This window comes from Eleginops maclovinus, chromosome 1, assembly GCF_036324505.1.
Source record: "Eleginops maclovinus isolate JMC-PN-2008 ecotype Puerto Natales chromosome 1, JC_Emac_rtc_rv5, whole genome shotgun sequence".
NCBI lineage: Eukaryota > Metazoa > Chordata > Actinopteri > Perciformes > Eleginopidae > Eleginops > Eleginops maclovinus.
In genome coordinates this window covers 4669145-4685156 of record NC_086349.1, presented here as the reverse complement: position 1 = coordinate 4685156, position 16012 = coordinate 4669145, and the positions used below count along the sequence as shown (strand labels likewise).

The 16012-nt window shown below is 40.7% G+C and overlaps 1 protein-coding gene across 1 annotated transcript in view; it reads left to right on the top strand.

Annotated features, from left to right (window-relative positions):
• The window catches only part of LOC134869241 (collagen alpha-1(XX) chain), a 39705-nt gene that overhangs the window by 2465 nt on the left and 21228 nt on the right, over nt 1-16012 (top strand). The window contains exons 2-13 of the mRNA XM_063890727.1: nt 895-1000; nt 2942-3046; nt 6064-6207; nt 9614-9799; nt 10791-10988; nt 11563-11730; nt 12349-12468; nt 12560-12724; nt 13106-13264; nt 13354-13526; nt 14152-14281; nt 15593-15738. Of these exons, the coding sequence (XP_063746797.1) occupies nt 904-1000; nt 2942-3046; nt 6064-6207; nt 9614-9799; nt 10791-10988; nt 11563-11730; nt 12349-12468; nt 12560-12724; nt 13106-13264; nt 13354-13526; nt 14152-14281; nt 15593-15738 (1791 nt within the window). The 5' untranslated portion in view covers nt 895-903. The remainder of the gene's footprint in view (nt 1-894; nt 1001-2941; nt 3047-6063; nt 6208-9613; nt 9800-10790; nt 10989-11562; nt 11731-12348; nt 12469-12559; nt 12725-13105; nt 13265-13353; nt 13527-14151; nt 14282-15592; nt 15739-16012) is intronic.

Here is a 16012-nt window from a genome sequence, read left to right as displayed (position 1 = left end):
CTTTGAAGACAGTTGACATTTGACAGTTTTGCATTCCCCGTTTTACATTTCTTTCTTCCCCTTTTAACATTTTCTCAGGTCTTTTAAATGGTTTAGCTTATTTTAAGACATAATTAATATCCTCGTGGTTGATTTCACTTATAATATTGTAAGTTGCTTTGGATAAAAGCATGTAAAACTAGCCGTGGGTGTAAAACCTTTTGATTGATAATGATTGACCCAACTGCAAAACTCCCTTTATATAGTCATGCTGTCTGATGTGTTGTAGCAGGATGAAATGGCTCTAAACAACTAATATAAACTTAACAATCCCAAAACTGCAAATGTTCTTTTTCCATGCAAGAATAAGCAGTACACATTTTGTTTATGTAATGGTAAAAGGATCCTCATTTATTTGGAGGCATTTACTGAACATGTTGTGTGCTTTAAATGCTGGAGCTCTCAGCAGAGGTTAGTTTTACGGCCTCTTAAAGTGCGTTGTGGTGGGTAATATTATAGCCTTGTGTGTGTCATTAGCTGTGTGAAGTTTAAGGTCTGTAATGGGGACAAGCATCCAAGCACCTGTAGTCTGAGTCAGCCGTAAAAGAGTTCCCATGGGAAAAGGCACTAGTTAACAAGAAACCAAAAATAAAACTCAATATTACTCAAATATTTTATCCGCCACCTGGTAGCCTATAGAGGCATGAAACCTTTTCGAAAGCCTGTGAATATTTCCGTAATGTCAAAATTCAATCAATCAAGGCGATTGTTTGTCGCTTTAATGTTTTATTCTGTATTGGAGCATTTTAATGCAGATTATTGGACCAATTTAGTAATTTGACAACTGCATAATATACTTAATACACTAATCTATATGCATGACTAGGTTCATTGCATTGTTTTTTCTGTTTCTAGGCTCCACTTATGTCTCACCTCCATGCTCCATCCTCATCTCTCTGGCTCATGCTGTGTTTCCTGCTCAGTGTCTTCCTGCTGCTGTCCACAGGGGTCTATGGCCAAGGTAAAGTACTTTCATCACAATTATCACTTTTTTATTACTACTAATATTCACATGCACACAGCTAGAGATGGTGGAGTGTAGAAAAACCTCTGTGTTTGTTGTTGTGGTTAGTCTTTTGGTAGTAAGTATGATTTAGCTAGCAGCTACTACATTAGCTTAATGTCATCATTGCTAAAATGGTAGTACTGACATAAAAAATAACTGACATTATGTCATGTTTATGTTATAAACACTATGTTATTTGGGTAGAGTAAGTATCCCACAGCTTTCTTCTTTTTTTTGTAAAGAGACAGACTGCTTGAGATGCTAGCTAGTTAGTTAGATTTGCATTTTTTTAAATTACAACTTGTAATTTTAGCTAACACAATGTCATACAATCTCACACACTTATTGTAAGATGTTGTGGAACTGTACAGATTTGTCAAGATACAAATTGCTAGCTTGTTAGCCAATTGTATACTCTAACCGTTAATGTTAGCATAAATTATGTCCTAACATCTTACATAAAACAAGAATTTTATGAACATTAATACAATAATCCACATTTGTTATGTCATATTCTTCACCTTTATAGTTTACATATGATATCTACTATTCTGTTTATTATGTTGCTTACTGTTGCTCATCACACCATGATGCAGGCGTTGATTAGCATATTTCATTATGGCAACTCATAGTTTTCATTAGATGCTAAGGAAACAAGGTTACTGTGAGATCATGTCCGTCGTATAACGGGATAAATAGTCTAATTGGATAAAATCTCAAGAGAAATTTTTGAAAGCTGCAACTTGAATGGTTGGCAATCATTAACCAGGCTATAATTGTAGTTAACATATATTTTCTACTGCTGCTTCATAGGAACAGTGTATCAGTGTGGTGCTTTTCAATCATCATGGCATGTTTTTAAGAATATTGCTATATTTATCCATGTTACTTCATACTATATTTCATTAAAAGAAGCAATTGGCCTCAAATGACAAACGATTTCAATGCTGAACTAAAGGATGATGATGGCTGCAACACGCTACTCGTACCCCACACATCAGGAAGTACAACACTGCTGCTCTGCTTGCATGCATTACTGCCCGCCTGTGTGGAGAAGTTGTTGTTGTAAGTGGGTCTGTTAGACCTTGACCCCAGCCACTAAAACTCCCATCAGACCCTTTCTGATCTTCTGCCAGGCTCCCAAGAAGATGAGGACCCTCTAGAGGCCCCTGGCTCAAATACACACACACACACACACACACACACACACACACACACACACACACACACACACACACACACACACACACACACACACACACACACACACACACACACACACACATGCTATTCAGAAAAGAATGTGTTGAGTGTTGAGGGTCATACGTCCACAGAAGCGATGAAGACACAGTTCTGTGATTCATGCTGTTCTGGTCTACACTCCTCTTGTCTTCTTTGCTTCCGTTTCCCCGTCCCCCCTCATCTTCATGTCCATCTATTACCCTGCAACATAGTACATAAAAAAATCCTGACACACTGTAACTCTGTGCTGTTCCTCTGACATGACCGTTGACCCTCCAGTCTCCAACCAGCGTCCTGTTCCTGTTTCTACAGCAGACGGGAGGACAGGGCATGCTTTGATGAATGAGAGGCCAGCTGGATGGAGGGATGGATGGAGGGCGGGAGGATAGAAACATGAAAGACACTGCTTGTTGGGAAGCAACTGCTGGAAATTATGTATATGAAGTCAAAACGAGACGGATTTGATTTAGGGAGAAGGAAGCAAGAGGGGTTAGGCCGTCTTAGAACGGGAACTCCACAGCTTGTTTCTTTGATCTTTGAAAAGCCGGCAACTGTCTCTTCCTCTTGACCCACATCACGGACTAGACAATATGTACACACATGCATAATTAACCTGTTTTATTTTGTCTCTACTTTGTCTCTTGGACTTTCAAGGTCGTCTTAAGCTGACGGTCCTGTCTGAGGACAGACTGCAGATGAAATGGAAGGAGGCAGACGGACCAGTTCAGGGCTACAAAGTCCGAGTGAAACCCATCTCAGGTGAGACTTTCTCGGCTCTTAGATATATATTTGTCTTTAATTCCTTTAAAAGGTCCTTTAATTCCAATTAAGGGAAGGGAATGCGTGCTTCCATTTTTGGGGGAAGACCCTTCCTGTTTCAGCCTTACTATGACACTGTACAAAGTCAAATAATAACTCTTCCTACTTATACCTGCAAAAATAAAGCACTTGGAATTGAAAATAACCAGCAGGATCAATTTCCATATATTCCACGTAATCGCATTCTCCAATGTGCAGAGCTGCCTTTGAGGAGGTCATGGTTTTAAGAGTAGTCAGGAAGTCTCTAGGGATTGGTCAAACAAACAGCACTTTCTCCCAATTGTTTGTATCCCGTGTGAAACCTACAATCAATGATGGGTTTATTTTTTATTCCTTGAACTTGACAGGCCCTCACAGAGCCCTGACCTTAACCCCTCCTTCACCTCCAAGATGAACTTGAAGGTCAATTGTTGGCCAGTTTTTTTTCACACAACATCAGTGGGCAACCTCACTAATGGTCATGTGGCTGGATGTGAATAGAATGGACTGAGGTAAATGATAAAAACTAATATTTTTGATTGAGTCTTTTTCTCTTATTTGGTATGTTACAAGTCTGCTCATGTAAACTGAAGTGTATTGAGAACTTTGAGGTCTCAGTTTTCACCAGGTTGCCTCATGTATTAGACCGGGACAATAGACTTAGTGCTTGTTGGCCTGAGAATAGACTACTTTCAACCAAATAGACTGATAGCGTTTAAACTATTTTAATTTTCATGATTTAAACACTTGGTTCTGTCATGAAACAACATGCATAACGCAAGAGTTGGTTGTACATTTTCCTGTTTTGGAATCCGCTTGCCATCAGAAGCCTGAGCAGATCTGTCTCTGGCTCTGCTTATATAAAGAAAGATAATGAAATGAGGCAACATCAGATAAAATGCTCTGTGTGTTGTTAAGCTTCAAAAAGCACAATAACCCTTCATGATCCAGTGAAAAACAGGCTGAATCTTCTGGGAAATCTGTTTGCTTTTTTGTTTTAACTTTTAGAATATTGTTTAAAGTACTGTCAGCCTTTGCCTCACAAAGAGATGTGCAATTTGTTAAAGTAACGTTTCTTTTAATTAAACAATCTAAAACTGTATGGGCCAAAATCCAATCCCAATCTGATCAAACATAGTCCCTTGATTCCCTCTTCTCTGGTTTGGATCAACATAAAGTGTGTGTGAAAGTGCCTTTCCTCTCCCTGTAATCCAGAGTGCTGTGAATGTGTCAGCTCTGTTGCTTCACAGCTGATGGTTTGGATAAGAAGGCTGCTCCTCTCCTCACCTCCACCTTCACATCAGTGATTCTTAACTTCTACCTAAACATTGTTGTCTCTCTGTCACCCTGTTATCTGCCATTCCTCTCTGTGAAGCTGAGCCCAGGCATGTCTCAAAGAAGGACACAGGGGGGGCTTAGAGAAAGAATTCCGTCAACCTAAGACAAGGTGTTGGGTCTGGCAGTGGGGGGGGGGGGGGGGGGGGGGGGGGGGGGGGGGTGTAGATAAGATCTAAGAGGAAAGGTGGAGGAATACTGGGAAATGCATCAAAAATAAAAGCAGGAGTATTTAACTTCAACGATTAATCAGATGTTTGGGAACATGTATTCAAAAGAATGTATGGAAATAGTGTGCATGATCTAAAGGGTTTCTGCAATATAAAAATCGATTTTGTTGTATGCCTTTAAATGTCTTAATTACCACTTGAAAGGTCTTAAAAATTCCTGTTGATGTTAACCGTCTAACTGCTTCGTTTTTTAAGTTTTCTTTGGGACCATTTCTTATTGATTGTACTAACAAAACTGCAAAACAAAACAAACAAGGAACCAATGACAACTAATGCAAGCAGTGCAGAACCTTAAAACAGCATTAAATGTGTTATTGTCCTTATCCAGCCGTATTTTAATCTGACTTATGCTCTTCATTCCTTTTAAAATAGGGTTTAATTCTTTAATTGGAACAATACGGGTGTGAAAAGCCTTTAAATGTAATTAAACTATTACATTTAACTTGTTGAAGCCTGCAGAACCTGCCCCAGACATCCGGGGCCAGTAGACGGTGTTCATCAGTACTTTATAACTTACCATCTGATAATGTTTAAAAAGGAGAGGTTATGTTAAAATAATAAAGTTGAAATGTGACAAATGATGTGAGACTAAAGCCATAGTGTGATTTTTTATTATTGTTAGTATTAAATTAGAAATTCAGGGAACACAAAAACAAACATAAATGAGAAGAGGGCAAAGGATTAACTTTGAAGGTAATATAAAAAGAAACTTGGAGGACTGTAACAAAGTGGTTGAACGTCTTTCTAACCGACTAACGATGGGAATGGGGACTAGCTGCTGTATTCCTTCTATGATTGCTCTACCTACGCTGACTCAGATCAAATCCTTTAATTGGCTGATGATTCAGTGTTTGGGTTAGTAACAAATGATGAATCAGCATACAGAAGGAAGGTGTCTGGTCTTGTGACATGTTGCAGCAATGAAAGCCTTTAGCTTTGCTTTGGAAAAAGATTATCACAGACTTCAGAAGAGGGGAATATGGGAAACTACCTCTATAAATTGCCTGATAACCAATAGCAAATATGAAAATAATTTATGTTTGTAAAATGGCTCAGCTGAGATTATATTAACTATAAGTTTGGCTTCCTAAAAATGCTTTGAACATTTTGAAAGAGATTTTATTCCCTGAGGCTATTGGACTTCTTAATGTGAAACCTTCAGCCCTTGTGTTGTGATTTTCATGTTTACATTATTTGTGTCTTTAATGTAAACCACTGAAACTTTAAGAGTTTTCTGTGTATCTTTTATATTCATGATATTTTATGTCTATCTGTTTTATGTGTGTGATGCTTATTGGCATGTTTTGTTGATTGTTATCTCGACTGTTCTGCACTGTGTTATCACGTTCTCACTTTCCCTTTAGACTTAATGCCATACAGTCATTCCTCAACTCAAACTCTTGTCTCTTACAGAGGTGCCACAGCCGGAGCTGATGCTGACCACCACACGGGGCCGGGCCACAGTGGCAGGACTGGACTCCAGTCAGGAATACGCCCTCCAAATCCTCGTGCTCAATGGGACGACAGAGAAGCTTCTCGCAAAGCGCCGATTCACCAGTAAGACACACACCCAGGCGGAAGGGAGGAGTTTGTTGAATAGAGTGGATGGAAGGAGGTTTATGAACACAAAGGAACAAAGACCTGAGACAAAGTGGGTGAATGCACTGTTTATCTGCATCACAGTGAAGAAAGAAGCTTCTATAAAGTCGTTTATGAGAGGTCCACCCGAGGTAACTAACGTTACAGCAATCATGTTATTTACTACTCTACATTGTTTTTTGGGTGAATTGCAAAATGTTGCAAATATCAACCTTAGAGATGTCTGCCTCCTCTACAATAAAATGAAACTAGTATGCATCTCTATCCACGCGGAGTTGCACACTTCCTTCTGGACGGTGATGAACGATCATCAAGTTCCATTATATTGGAGAGAAGGCCACATTCTCTACTTGAAATATATCCAACACTCTGCACCTCACCAAAACAGTCTCGATTGACAAACAGCACTACAGGTAAAAGAGAAATAGGTTTGGCTTTTGGGGTAAACTGTCCCTTAAAGCTGTGTTTAGCTGTGTCCATTATGGATTGCATGTTATTGACTCAATATTGCTTCTCTATGTACAAGTGGATTAAAATACAGTGCTGGTTGGGGCTAGGAGCTTAGCAAGCTTACTTCAGTACATATCGCTGCAACACGATACATCTTTTACATAGCGTCAACACTGTAACCATTTCACTTTCTGTGAAAAGTACTTTTACTTTGTGAATGTTTTGAACCAAAAATTCTGTCCCCTTACACATTGTCTTTTTAAAAAGGGACATAAAACTCCACAGGCCTGACGCAATTTACAGCGTTGACAGGAGATGAAAGGTAATGGTGTTGACTTGGGCAGTGCTTTGAGATAACACTGGCAATACAGCCAAGTCCTATTGAGGGAAATGGTGCATTTCTTACATTCTTACACTTTCTTGGAGTTCGCAGTGTTTTCTACAAGTCCCCACCCAGTCACACACATGGTGAATAGGTTAAAATACTACTCTAGCTGGATTACAGCCTGAAAGTGGGTTCTCTTTGAAGTTTCTGTGTCTACTTACTTGAGTTAACTCTGTTCCTGGGTTTCAAATCGGCCCACCAGGTCTTGTTCCTCTGGGTCCAACAAAGGTATCCATACCAGCAAAGTTGCACAGTCAATAATCTGTTCCTACCCACTTTGTGTGACTGTGTTTTTGACGAGCATTTGACAGAAAGAAAGCGTCAAAGTTGTGTTATCTGGTCATTTCTGGAACATTGTGATAGGCATCACCTGTGTTTGAAGGATTAGGGTCTAGGGAATTTGCTTCAACTTGTGCACTTATTGTCCCTCCGGTTATTTTAGACATCCCTGTCTCAGCCTTCAACACACTTATTTCCTGCGGCAGTGACAGGAAAACTCATCACAGCTCTCTGCCAGCCGATGGCCCTGAGTTGTGAAACCCTTTTGACTTTTTAGCGTCAGACTCCCCTTGGCATTTTACTCCAGCCTCTGATATGTGGATGCAGTCTGTGATTGCTGGCGAGTCGTGCAAGTGATAGTAGGTTACTGTGTCGAGTGCAGCGTGTTCAGGCAGGTCTTGGAACATGTTAACTTGGAAATTTGTAACACCGGCTGTCTCTCTGGAATGATGGCAGTCTGGGAATTCCTTCCTGATGCGTCGCGTTTCCCATTGGCTTTAACCCCCTCCGGGCAAGAGTACTTGTTTCCTTCCTTGAGAAATGTCCACCTCAATTTGCTGCTGTTGACATTGTCTCTTGACTCAAGGCACAGATTTGCCTACCTGACCTGGTGAAGCAGTTGAGCCAGAGGAGTGATAGCATATCCAACAGCAAACATGTTTTTCTTTTCTTTCCTCTCTGATCCTGACAGAAACTGAACTGAACGGACCTAACGATGGAAAGAAAGGTCTACTTATTTACACTTTATCCTGGCAGTTTTTTTGATCAGGTGCTGCTGTCACAATCTTTTGTTACGTTGTGACCAATGCAGACACACATGAGGATGTTTTATTACCAGTAATATACTCTAATATAATTACCACATATTAGGGGTTCTCTTAAAATCCTGCATCCAGAATATATTATTTAGTATTAGCATCAGCCCAACCACTTCACCATTACTTCAAGAGAAAGTACTCATATACAGAGTGATACATTTCAAATTGTATTTTATGTTATATTATTGGGTTATAATTATTGTTACAGCTGTTATATGTATGCTTTAAAATAGTTGACATATACTGCTGGCAATTCTATCGTCCCCTAGAAAATGGATTCATACAAATAATTATGCATAATAGTTATATATTGTATAATTAATCTGATCCGCAACTATGAACTGAAATCATGAAATATACATAGCGAGGTAAAGAAAATATATCCCCTGACATTACCTCTATTATACCATGGAACTGTAGTATCAACTGTTGGATGGATTGTCATTAATGGGATTCAGACCTGTACATTTATCTCAGAAGGGTTATAACTTTTCACCCAGCCTTATCCGCTCTTTGTGTTTGCGTTGCAATTTTGGATTCTAACACACAACTAAGATTGTAAAGTAAATATTTGACCTGCTATCCATATGTATTAGCATCGTCAATGCGAGCATGGTAGCATTTAGCTCAAAGCTTTTCTCTGCCTATCTTGGCCTCTCAAAGACAACAGTGGGACTGTGAGCTCTGTACTTAAGTTTTTTTTTTTACCGGGATTGGGGCATTTAGCCTGATCTGGTCTGACATCAGTGAGACATTTAAAATGTGTGCACTCACTCCAGGCATCCTTGTGTGATGCTGGTGAGAACAGTTTCATTTTAAAAGTTTATGAGGTAGTTTAAAGTTGAGTGGAGACAAAGTCCTGTGTGTTTAAAAGCCTTATTGGATATATAATTGTTTACATGTTGTTATTCTTTATGTATATTTATTTAATTATTCTCTAGCTCAAGTGCAATATCACTGTATCAGCGTGCAGCAGGACGTGTGCATCTACTCATGGATTTGGTGCTTGTGGCAGCCCTTGTATTTTAATCCCCCTTGGAGGTGAACAAGCAGATTGCCATCTAGCTCCATATTATTGAAGAGAAGGCAGACTTCCTAAGATAGATATCACCAACATTTTGCAACTCACACAAAGACAATCTCAAGTAATAAGTAACAAAACAGAGGGAATTATGTGTTTTATATTTCTGGGAGCACTGAACCTTTAAACCTATATCATTTGTTATTAAGATGTAGCGATATTGTCTTGGTAAGTAACTATTACATGGCATTGGTATCCCTTCAGTGAAAGGGGTTATAAATTAGCTGGATATTGGTATATCCTTTTAATGTAGTTTCTTTGATAATATTTGACTCTGCCTGCCATCAAGTGTTATGGACTGTTACACAAGATGAATATAGATTACTCTTTCCTGATTTTTCTACATTCTAGTGGAGGGTCTGCGGGATGAGGAAATGATCCGCAGCGGTAGCCGAGAGCAGAAGAAGAAGCTATTGCCTGGCGGGTCGGGGTCTGGAGACATGGACGATGTGACGGAGGCTCTGATGGGCCTGCCAACAGTTCTGTATCCGGAACCCACCACCACCATCAACCCCGTTGCTGCTGCTCCGACAACAGGTAGTGCATGTTCGTAGATAATAACTGTACTTACCACACATCTTTGTACAATTACAGTATAGTTTGGCCTATTTGAAGCTAATGCACTTCCAGTAGTCCTTCTGTTCTTGACCCCTATCCACTAGTTAATTGCAGTTATTTAAAGCTGCGTTTGATAAAAGCTTTTGTGCAAAAGAAGAGGATGTAATGTGGTGCACAATGTAAATAACCCCTTGAATGTGAAGAACTTTACCTGTGTAGCCAGTTCCGATTAATTCTGCTGGCAGTTCCCCACTGAGCAGATGCATTAACTCTTCAGAAGCATAAACGAAATAAAATATAAAAATCTGCCAAAACCAGCAGTATTTTATTTCACTGTACAGCATTTCATTTTAGATTCTGTTTTTTAGCTCATCATTTTCTATTTTACTCTCATATAGTTAGCTCTATTCATCTTGCAATATTCTCTGAATTTATTTCTACTCTTGTATTGTTTTGTTATTTTGTTTTCCTATATATATGTCACATTGTTGGAGACTCTGTGACTTTTTCATTGCATATCTACACGGTAGCTGTGCCTTTGACAATAAAACCCTTTGAACCTTTGAAACCTCTGATGTATGAGGCAAACCACCGATGTAAAGAAAAACGATAAAACCTCCAACAGAACTTAATTTATATCCTCCGTTATCCCTTTGTCATTATAACACCATGAGACCGACAGAGATGCTGCCAACACACACACCATACAAGAAAGCCAGTAGACTAAGTGCAGGATACTGTATTTACACACACCTACACCAAAGCGCTTCCAGAGAAATACACACAGTAATGACAGCCCAACACAGGAAACAAAAGACGGAAGGAGTAAAATAAAAGGTGTGTCTGGGCGTTTGTACAATAATGTTCAATTCTAACCAGGAAACTTTTCAATTTAAGGTCAACAGTTGATTTCCCCTAAAAAATCTTTGCTTATTTTAATGTAGCCTCACCCATGTGTTCTGTCCTGCAGAGCCCCCGGCGATAGAATCCCCCTCTCAGCTCCCCGATGAGGTGCCAGAAAAAACCCCCAGAGAGAAGAGGAAGAGAAAGAAGGAAAAAGAGCGGGATCGTTCCAAGGGGGAGAATAAGGAGGAGCAGGGAACGACACAGGGCAAAGCAGCCGAGGAAAAGCCCCGCAAGACACCCACCCCTACCCAACCAGTGACAGGTATCCTCTGCTTCCCTCGTGCTAGGAAACATTGCATTAAACATATTTAAAAATGCTTCTTTCTGCAACATTTGGTGTTTAATTGAACCAAAATGTGATAAGGACAACTCCCTTTTAAGCAGGAAGTTAAGCAGGGGATCTTAAAGAATGTCTGGGCACCATCGTCTTCGGCTCAGTTCAGGAACAAGAGGCCTGATCTCAGTAAATGCTGGTTTGAAATGTGATGACAGTGTTTACACAGGGGTGGGACAGGTAAAGGAAAGGATAATGACAGACCCTCTCTTTCAGCTGCAGGGCACATGTGTGTCCTCTTTCTCTCAAAATCTGAAGGAACACACACATTCACATATGTGGAAGCTCACTTGTGCATTTTAACACATACGCCTACCTTTTGCCTTCCTAAATGCTTAGAGCCATCTGCTTCCTGATTCAACACCATCCATTTCCCACATACAGATGTGTGACAAATAAAAGGAAGGAAATGTTTAACCGCCAAAAAGCCTCCAGCCTTTTCTTCGGCATCTGTATCTCTAATCAGTTCGCGACTAAATGCATCATGCTTCCTGTAATCAAGGGATGTCTCCAAGGAAACCATTTGAGTGTGAGACCGATGCAGCTGCGGACATCATGCTGTTGGTGGACGGCTCCTGGAGCATCGGGCGTACCAACTTCAGACGGGTTCGAGACTTCTTAGAGGGCCTGATGACACCCTTCAACATCGGGCCGGACCACATTCAGATCGGTGAGGATCAGAGAGTGGCAGCGACGCCTAATGTCTTCTCCTCTTCCTGTGATATTCATAAAGACACGTGGAGGAGATCCGTAGTATTTGTCATCAATACTGCATGTTGCAGAGGAGCAGAAGAAGAAGTGCCATTTTAAAATTATTTTATTCTTTATTATTTACCTTTGCAACCACTGTGAAACTCTTAGCAGCCACCTGCATGAACCAACTGCCCGTTCAGCTCCTTCACCTAATGCACAATGCCCGTCAGTGCACTTCTATACATTAGATTATCTACAATTTCAACTGCTGCAGTCTTCATTTATTCATCCCTTTAGACTTATCCCACATTTTTTTATATGAAAGAGCATTCTCTAGTCTTGCTACATTATTTCAAATGTTTTGCTGTGGTTGTATAAGTTGTAGATAACATCTATAAATAAATAATAAACAGCATTTTTTGCTTGTTACTCAAAAGGTTGTTTAATTCAAATATTTTATAGTGTGACAAAACGCATACAGTCTGCTAGCTTTTTCTCTACAGTGAAATCAGTCAGTATTATTGATTTACCTTAACTAATGGCTTGTTCCACAAAAAATAATATAATCTTGTTAACTATATACATTTTTCCCCAGGTCTGACCCAGTATAGTGGAGACCCCCGCACAGAGTGGCATCTCAACAACTTCACTACTAAAGAGCAGCTGTTGGAGGCAGTGAGGAACTTCAGATATAAGGGAGGAAACACATTTACAGGTAATCGCCTTATACTCCTTTGCTACTATCTTTGTTTGAGTCCTAACATACGATACACAGTAACTACCGTATGTCTGCATCCATCTCCCAGGCCAGGCGCTGCTCCATGTCATGGAGGAGAACATGAGGGCAGAGGCAGGTGCAAGGTCAGCTACACCCTTTTTCCTGGTCTTGTTGACCGATGGTAAATCTCAGGATGACGCCATTGCTGCGGCAGACCGCCTGAAGAATGCCGGCGTGGAGATCATCGCTGTAGGTGAGACTAAATACTTTTAAATGCATTTACTTCTAATCCCTACATACTTTTTGTGCAAATTGATTTAAGCAATCTTGTCAGGGCCGGTTCTAGCCCATTGGCTGCCCTAGGCAATATTGAGATTTTGCGCCCCCCCCCCCCCCCCCCCCCCCCCCCGCAAAATCTCAAAATATGGGTTGGGGCATGTTCATTTAATTCAATGAGGGTTTTATATCCCATGCTTTAAAAAAAAAAGGAAATGTGTTAATCAATGTTGTTAAAACAAAGATGTGTGCTTAAGGGCACCACTAGGCCCCCCCCCCCCGCCAATTTGATGGCCAATTTGATGACTTGATGGCCTGTAGAAAGAACCGGCCCTGAATCTTGTAACTTGTTATTCAGGTGTAAAAAATGCAGATGAGGCCGAGTTGAGACAAGTGGCGTCGGAGCCCGTGGATCTGAACGTGTACAATGTCAATGACTTCCCTCTGCTCAGCAAACTGGTGTCGCGACTGGTCCACATCCTGTGTGGGAGGATAGAGGACCGCGGCATCTCAAAACGTAACACATCTATTTGTCTAATTAGCCTTTCGTCCAACTCAATCCTCATTGTATTCGACATGGTCTTTTCTCTGATGCTGTATTTTCAGGAATGGAGCCTGGGCCCACAGCAGACCCAGCCCTCTCCTACCCAAGTCCTTCTGATCTCCGCTTCTCTCAGCTGGGCTCCAGAGAAGTGCAGCTTCACTGGACCAATCCTGCTAAACCTGTCCAACAGTTCAGAGTGGTCTACCACAGCGCCGAGGGCCAGAGTCCACAGGAGGTCAGAGCCAAGCAGAAACCTCTTGCTCTGAAAAGAGAAGCCAATGTTTAACCGTCATTCCCTCTAATGGCCAACAGGTGGCAACGCCAATGGTGGCAAAAGTCCAATTATATAGAAACGTGTGAGAAAATTACCCTATTTCCTACTTGATTTATTTATTTAGTCAACATGTTTTGTCTCTCAATTGCTAGTAACAACGTTTCATTTGTCAGTTATAGTTAGTATAAAATATACAACAAAACAGGATGTTGTAGTGCCTGGCTGATTGACAGGTTGCCACCACAGCATGCGGCTGCCCTTGGTGCCACCTTCTTGTGTCACTCATTCTTTTCATACTGAAGTCCACAAACTAATTAAAGTCTATGGTGAAATTACAACCATGCGTTACATTGCCACATTAGGTGTCGAAGCATAACAGTTATATAAACAACAACATATAACCTCCAACATGAAGAATTCCTCTGGCCACAGCGTTGACATCATACTATAAATCTGAGTGAAATGTGGTGATTGAATTGAAGGGAAGATAGTGTTTACATATAAAGTAAATTATTTTTACATGATATTACATTTCCCAGTGTTTTGTGCATTTTTCTGTCTGATTGTACGGGATGTTTGTCCACAGGTGGTGTTGAGTGGTTCAGAGTCCACAGTGCTGCTGGATGGCCTCTCCTCTCAGACACTGTACCATGTGTCCATCTTCCCTGTGTATGAAAACAATGTTGGCCTGGCCCTCAGAGGAACCGTCACCACGTGTAAGACTGACAGTACTGCTAAATAGGATATTTTAAGGGATCCAAGTGTGTCAGTTGATTTTCCAGTATCCCAGTTAATACTGAAATGAAACTTGAATGATGTTATGTTTTTCTATTTGGATTATCTGAACAAACAGCATCATATTCTATTTCGATTTTTTACTATTATACAATGTTGACTGTCGTTGGAGTTGGTCCTTTTTGTGAACAGTCCATCAATATATTGTTTGGCACAGTATACTGATGGAGGCAGGGCTTGACTCTCAATTCTACTTTAAGTTACACCTAAATGTCTTTTACACTAAAGCAAATAATCTGTGTGAATAAATCGCATAATAATTCTGCTATCTGCCACCGTCACACTGCAAAGGGGATATTTATCCTTTGTTCCATTTGGTCTCGCACCAGAGTGTGTTCTCTGACCAGATTACAAAAAGTTTAACCTCCAACATTACATAGAACACAATGGCATGTTATGAAAGGTCAATCAAAATTGCACACCAGAGGCCTGTACGATGAAGCAGGATTTGCGGTTAGTGAGGTAACTAAAGGGTAAACTCTGGGTTTTGCTCCAGGGCAGGTTATTTTCCAGATAAGAGATTAACTGAGTGAAAGCACCACCTGCTGACCAATCAGAGCTCTGTGTGCGGAGTTTAAAGCTATCAAGTCTTACTACAGGATCAAGGAAATACAGTTTAAACTGCCGTCTGCAGGTAAAAATCACCGAATGTCTAAAGGTGTAAACATGTAAATTAAAAGATTAATAGAGGTTTGTGATTGGTCAAATGTTGCTAACCCCGCCCCTTTCACAGGAACAGGCTCATAGCCGGACAGAGAAACCCTGGGTTGATTTAGCGAGTTGATAACCAGCTTCGTTGGACCGAATAACGAGATCTCGTTTGTTAGGTTTAGTTAAGCCAGACTCAAACATATCCAGGGTCTGCTGAACTGGCTTCGTCGCACAGGCCTGGAGTGGAGTATACAGTAGGTTAATTGAGAAGAACAACATTTAATCAGTTATTTAAGTGACGGTACGAACGCACTGAAGTCAAATATTGGTGCCGCTGTCAAAATGTCTTATGAAGGACTGCAGAGAATTATACAATGGGCCAAAAAATAGTGCAATCACTGTTTGTATTAGGAAGGTGATAAATACCGGGAAAATGAATTCATAAGGTGTCTAATGAGCCTTTTTTAAATGCCCATCATCGGTTAACACGTTTGTAAAACCATGTTTACACACCATGAACCCCTTCTGACAACTCTCCACCATCTATTTTCTCTTCCTCTATCTGCCTCCCCCCCACTCAGTGCCCCTGGCCACGCCCGCCAACCTGGAGGTGACTCCCTCCTCTTACAGCACCCTGAAGGTGAGCTGGGGTGCAGCGCCCGGTGCGACACAGTACATGATCCTGTACTCGGCACTCAGCCACGGAGAGCCTGACGACGCCAAGGAGGTGAGAACTGGATCTCTCTTTCTCTCTGTCCCCCGAGTGTGTGTGGGGAGGACAATGAAAGACCTGTATGTTGGTTTATACACGTTACACAAATGTGATTTGAAATTGTCTGGGTTCAGCAGAAAACAATAATGATCAATCAAAGAGGAGCAAGAAAGCCCATTAAAGATTGAAATGGTATGTTAACCACCTCTTTGCACCATATTAGATTCTGAATTACACAAATCTTACAGATATGATAGCCATTACAAAGGTTTTACATTCTTCCTTTGCA